The sequence below is a fragment of the Pollicipes pollicipes genome, unplaced genomic scaffold (assembly GCF_011947565.3).
Source record: "Pollicipes pollicipes isolate AB1234 unplaced genomic scaffold, Ppol_2.1 Scaffold_3447;HRSCAF=4054_pilon_pilon_pilon, whole genome shotgun sequence".
Lineage (NCBI taxonomy): Eukaryota > Metazoa > Arthropoda > Thecostraca > Pollicipedomorpha > Pollicipedidae > Pollicipes > Pollicipes pollicipes.
In genome coordinates, this window is record NW_023596297.1 from 22,661,219 (window position 1) to 22,667,557 (window position 6,339).

The 6,339-nt window shown below is 50.4% G+C and overlaps 1 protein-coding gene across 1 annotated transcript; it reads left to right on the forward strand.

Moving 5' to 3' along the window:
* Positions 1 to 1,421: 1,421 nt before the first annotated feature.
* LOC119091780 (ubiquitin-conjugating enzyme E2 H) lies at positions 1,422 to 5,156 on the forward strand. The gene is made up of 5 exons (XM_037214652.1): positions 1,422 to 1,539; positions 2,121 to 2,197; positions 2,623 to 2,790; positions 3,523 to 3,651; positions 3,950 to 5,156. The coding sequence occupies exons 1-5, from the start codon at positions 1,487 to 1,489 to the stop codon at positions 4,084 to 4,086; spliced, it is 564 nt and encodes a 187-aa protein (XP_037070547.1). The 5' UTR covers positions 1,422 to 1,486; the 3' UTR covers positions 4,087 to 5,156.
* Positions 5,157 to 6,339: the final 1,183 nt, after the last annotated feature.

Consider the following 6,339-nt stretch of genomic DNA (forward strand, 5'->3'; position numbering starts at 1 on the left):
CTCCGGACAACAGCGTGGGGTCCTGCGAGCAATATACAGAGCCTGTGACCATTGTAGCGGGCCTCTGTACGACCAAGAGTGCCCGGGCAGGCGAAAGGGAGTGTTTCACATTTGTATGGGGTTTTGGAGTGATGTAAGCATTTTGAAGACCACTCCGCGCTGTTCGCAGCTCTGTCCTTCTCAAGGCCTGAAATCCGCTAATTTCTGAGCTACACGCCCGCGAAGATGCACAAACTTTTCCTGCAGACTGTTTCAAGGGCATTCAGGCATGCACAACGCCATAGCAACGCCATCCAGATCCTGCCACGCCACTGGCCACGCGGCGTTGGAAGCCAGTAGGAATATTGTCGTCGAGCCTTTCAGATCTGGCGTCCGTGAACACGATTCCCGAGTACAGCGGGAGTCAATTGGCTCTGTCAGTGCTGAGCAGGCTGTGCAAGCTTCAATCACCAATAATGTTTTGTGCTTTACCACAAAATAAGCTGCACGAATTTCTAACTATTACGGAAATAGGATTTCTTATCGAATAATTTACGAAAAGCGCCATAACCAAACATGTGAACGCAAGTCGACTGCTTAAAATGACGGACAAATAAACAAGAACACCACGACAAAGGGCCAAAACACGAGCAAATAACGATATTTGGCTGGGAGAAACTATCGAGGAAGGCTCCTAAGTGAAGCAGTGGAACACGGTGGACGGCTCCTTAGCACTCGGGTTGATTCGATAAGTGGACATTTATGCTCCAGGCAACAGCGTAGGACCTCTGGACAGCGTAATGAGCCTTAAACCATTTCAGTTATTACCCTTTCAATCAACTTTTTGTCTGCTCGTGGGATGTCACTTTCTCTTGCGACTGTTGGCAAACTGAAGGCCAAAAGACACTCAATTTGGATAAGTTTTGTGTCGAACATACTGCACCTGTCCTCCGGCTATGAGACCCTTCAGGGCCCAAGGGGCCAAGGCCCTGTGACTTCCCTCTGCATCCACCACTGGTTGGTGGCACCATGCATACTTCATTGCGCCTGTGGTCTACAGCAACCGTGTCGTAACCTCGTATTTCCCACGTTAATTACCTGCTTCAGCTGGCTGGTCATTGTTTACTTCTGCCAGCTGGTTGGTCACGTGACATTAAAGGTCCGGTGCACATCACCAATAACGGCCACGCTCTTCGGATAAGGCACTGGTGTCTGAATACATTAAGCACTTCTAATGCAAAAACTAAAGAAGTAAGTACAAAAAATAATTAAGAGATGAATATTCTAACGATATTCAAGAAAAAAACAAGACTTAATATGGTCTTGTATCTTGCTGACTTCGTGATTGAGCAGGTAGCCTTCATTGCCCTTCAGTACGCATCGCACCCTGGAATCGTCTCTCCATTGTGTTTGGGACTTTCCGTTTGGGTGCTGCCAGTGTCGCGCTGCCTAAAAGAAACCCCAGAAAGAGTGGTTGGCGTTTGACCGCTGGAGGGACTCTGTCAAGATGTCTTCTCCCAGCGCAGGAAAAAAGCGAATGGACACGGACGTCATCAAACTGTATCCTCTGAAGCATGCATAACATGCGACCAGCAAAAACAATTAGCTGGTGTGGCCTATGTAGGAGAGCTTTAGGCCGAGTATGCATGTTATACGAAGTTTCAGTTTGTCTTATTTACTTCACATCTGTTGCAGTATCAGCGGATGGGGCAGGCAGAAATGTGGTTGAACTGTGCAGCGCGCAAGGTTTAAGCATTAACTGAAATGTCTTGATGTTTTGGCTGCAAGAGATTTCAGTCTGTGGGACTGAAGTATGCGGCAACAGGAACTTAAGTACATTTCATGTCTATATCTATCAAGGTTTTAAACACTGCTTTGGTAGTTAAATTACATGGATCTAAGGACAATGCTTGAATGTGAATGTGAAAATGAATGTACATTGCTCTCTTGCATGATGCTATAGCTGCATTATTTTTGTGCTGGTAAACATACATGCTTTGTTAGTAAGTTTGTCCCAAAGTTGCAGGTGGTATCATGTGGTATGATTATTTTTTATTTGCATTATGTGTGATATGAATGGTGCTAGGTATTTTGACAATGACAAACCAGCATGAGAAGTCCTTCCTTGACTTCTAGCTCAGGATTGAGAGCAAGCATGAAGTGACAATAATGGGAGGTCTCAATGAGTTTTCAGTCAAGTTTTATGGACCAAAAGGCAGTAAGTGGACTGACTTATCTATGTTTATTCTTATTCTGTCAGCTCATGAACATTTGAAGGTTTTGGTTGCCATCTTTTAAGCAGAGCATGATTGATGATGAACCCCACGTTAGTACGAGTATAGTAGAAGGGTGTTATGGATCTTCATGAACTTGTTCCTTTTTGGTAAAATATGTTCTTCAGGAGTGGCCCAACATATTTAGCTTTTGATACAACCCCACTTGTGAATGTACTTTATCTCATATGCAGCATGAGTTAAGCCTCCCACTAGCCTGCTGCTGGGGTTGATCCTGCTCAGCCTTTGGCTGTCTTAAGTTGTGCCAGTCTGACAAGTTCTTATGTCCTGCAGTGGTGCAGTCTGATCACCTGTGCATGTGCCATACCCCAGTGGCGCAGATGGACCAACTGGTGTCTCTCTTCCACAGCACCATATGAGGGTGGGGTGTGGAAGGTGCGAGTGCACCTGCCTGAGCACTACCCGTTCAGATCCCCCAGCATTGGCTTTATGAACAAGGTGTACCACCCAAACATCGATGAGGTGTCTGGCACTGTTTGCCTGGATGTCATCAACCAGGCCTGGACAGCCCTGTATGGTATGTCAGTTGGACTAGTTCTGATTTTGAGGTTATTTGTGATGCTATGTTCTATAGTGTCAGTGCCTTATTGTACAGTACTTTGTCTTTTTTTCTATTTTCTTAGCATCTGCAGTGTTGGTGAAGCCTTCTTATTGACAGTTATCTGCCACATCTCTGAAATGCATGTGAACAACTTTTCACATGTAATATTGGAAATAAGCATGCATCCTTTGATGCTAGTGCATTCCCAACCGTCATGTTCATCTAGCGTGTCAACATTACTGAGCTCTTTATTACCAGCGCCTGCTCTCAATCACGAGGACACCATTCCTGATGCTCCTGTGATGACCAAAGATCATCATTCGCCACAGCAACCCTGCAGCACCTTCACTCACAACCATACCTGATCCCTTCAGAAATGGAGCCACGTCTCAATTATTCCATCACGTTGTCAATCATAGCTGGGTCGCCCTACCACAGAATTGCCACTTCTCACACAGCCCGGCATGACAACCGGATGGACCGAATGCCCATCCTGGCAACCTGATGGCGCCGCCCCTGGGTTAAAGGCGTCGATGGACTTTCGGACAGCCGGTCGCATCAAGTCTCAAGTCCGGGCCTGGTGATTGTGACGCTGGCGTTCAGTGCCTTTGATACAGCCACTTAAAGCGATTAGTTATTTGCAGCAAGCATGTCTGCGACTGGCTGCCAAAAAATGCGGAATACGGCATGTATTGTTTTCCGTTCCAGATCTCTCGAACATCTTCGAATCATTTCTGCCTCAGCTGCTTACCTACCCAAACCCGATAGATCCGTTAAACGGGGACGCGGCAGCGTTGTACATGCACAAGCCTGAAGAGTACAAGAAAAAGGTCATCGGTGAGTATATGCGTTGTCAATGTGGCCAGCGTTAAAGAGAATAGAAGAAATGAATACATGTAATCTGGTGCAGCCTGTTAAACCCGTTCAGACTCTTTAAATGTGCTAACTCTTTTCCCATCGTGACAGAAATGCTAAGCATCAGTGCCTTTGAGCCGAATCCGAATCACAACATGTTGTCGATAGTTATCTCAGCTGGCTTGGTGCACCGCCTCTCCAGTGCCGCAACTCGGCAGCGGATCTCCCGCCGACCGTGCGCGGCCGAGCCGCCGACCCATCAGCACCACCCTGCTGGCAGAGTACGTGCGTCGCTACGCCACGGAGGAGGCGCTGGCGCCGGCCGAGCCCGCCGACGCCGACGCGTCCTCGGTCAGCGGCAGCGAGTCGTCCATGTCCGACTTCTCGGAGGACGAGGCGCGCGACATGGAGCTATAACGGGCGGCTCCGGGCGGCCGCGCAGCTGGGACGGCAGGCGTGCTAAGTGGCGTCCGCCGCCGGCTGGGCCCGACCACGCAGCCCACCTACACTGCAGGACCGGCGAGGCGTCGGCGGTCGGACACCAGCGCACGGCGCGGCGCGCTCTTCACGGCACCGACTCCGTGCCACACGAGAGCGGCTGAGAACACTGCTCCTCCGTAGCGCGGTTGCACCGCCCTGGACGAAGTCCTCTGAGGAGGGCTGGGGTCAGGTCAGCCGCCCGGTCCCAGTGCGCCGGGTGTGCCGCCCGCGGCTGCGTCTTAAGCGTTGGACCTCCGCCGGGCCGGGCGCGGCAGAGGCCGTCGGTCGGTAGATAAGCTTGTTGGGGGTTGGGCGCGGGTATACGGCCGTACCGCGCCAGGTGTCCTGTCTCGGTCAGCGGCGTGACCGAGGGTCACCGGCCCCGAGTGTGCTCCGCTCACCCCCGTGTTACGCTTCACCGTCCCACCGCGACTTGGGAGAGCAGCAGGACGCGCTGCTCTCTGGACGGCCTTTCCTTAGTCGCTGATCTCGTATCCCGATCCTGCGGGCCTTGTCCTGGTAAGACGTTTTACCTTGTTTTACAGCCTGGCAGCGTGCGACGGCGTGTGGCGCGAAAAAAAATTGGTTCGTTTCGACCAAGCCTTTGTTGCCGATTGGTAGTTCGCTGCCATTCGATTAAAATTAAGCAGTGGACATCTCGGATGGATAAAGTTATCAAACTTATTGATAATCATTCGGTACATGCACAATGGCTCAGCATGACATGTGCTGCCCCAAATGTCAGTCTGGTCTTCCGTCAACCGTCAAACGTTCAAGTGCCGTCAAGCTTTAATACCAATGAAGCCACACCAGGGGCGCAGGCAAGGAGGAGGCAGGCCCCCGGCGCCCTCAGGCTTGCTTTTTTGACCATAGATGGTTTCCGAAAGGAAAAAATAGCGTGGTGCGCACTAACTCAGCTCCCTTTTCATCCCCACCCCCCAAGGAAATCATGGCTGCACTCCTGAACCGCATCCTTTCCTTTTCGGTCGTGCTTGGGCTGCAATAATGCCATGTTACCAATAAAACAGTGTGATAACACATCACTTACATGAGAGAAAGTATTGCATAAACCGCAAGGAAATGTCCATGTAATTGTGATCATTGCATTTTCCTGCTTAGAGCGATTGTTTGGCGAAATTGTAGTACTATTTTTGCCACCAGATGGTGGAAATATTTCAGCGAAATCGGCAAGTAGCGTGTCTTATAATCATCAGCGTACGTGTTATCACTTTTCATCGTAGGCTAAGTGATGTATGCCTATGCGGCAGTTTTCGAACTCCATGTGTCGCTTTCGCGTCGTGATTGCAAGAAGGTGTAGAAGCACCCGGGCAATCGCACGAGACCGCGCCGGTGTCCCAGACACTCCTTCCGGACGCGGCAGCCCGCAGGCATGCTGCGGCTGCCGTGACCTGGTGAAGGTGTCTCCCGCCGAGGCGAAATGACATTGGTGGCATAACCGGAGTCGGTGGGATGTGCTGCCGACCCAGGTCAGCCGTCGTAGCGCCGCCGCTTGTTCGACTCACCCTGGACAGTTGCTGTTTGACATCGGACGGCGTCTGGGTGTTAACAATAAACCATTGTCAACCAATTTGTGTGGCCTCCTACGAGTACTGCTTGAGAGGATGGATCATATTGATTCTGCATCAAGCGTAGAACCTACCTCTGAAAGTCTTCGTCAATGAAATGGTGACTGCATGGCCCTGTAGGCAGTGGTCAAACATTGGCATGACCAGTGGACGACGAAATCCCACATGCGTTGGCGAGTGATGTGATTCTTTGTTGCGCGATGTACGATTCGGCATTTAACAAATTGGATGAGCCGCGCTGGTGGGAAAATAAGAAAAGGCGGATTTTTAGCCCAGGCTAAAGCAAACTGGTCAGAAATAACGTACGGTGGGCCTTTGGTCCCCTGGTATCTCCTGCGTGGCATCAAATAGCTATTTTCTAACGTTCTGAACTAAGATGATCTAAAGCAGCCACCGCATCATCAGTCGGCCACGTTCAAGCCACGGGCGTCTAGAAGGGAATCATATCCACGTTTCCGCTCGGATCGAGGATCGAAGAGTTGCTCCTACAAGTGGACGGTCTCGGCGCGAAATATCGCTTTATGACGCAGGGCGGCTGTGAATCATATATGCGGTATCCACGATACACAGGTGCAGACGTTGGTTGGTCCCATATAAGGTAAAT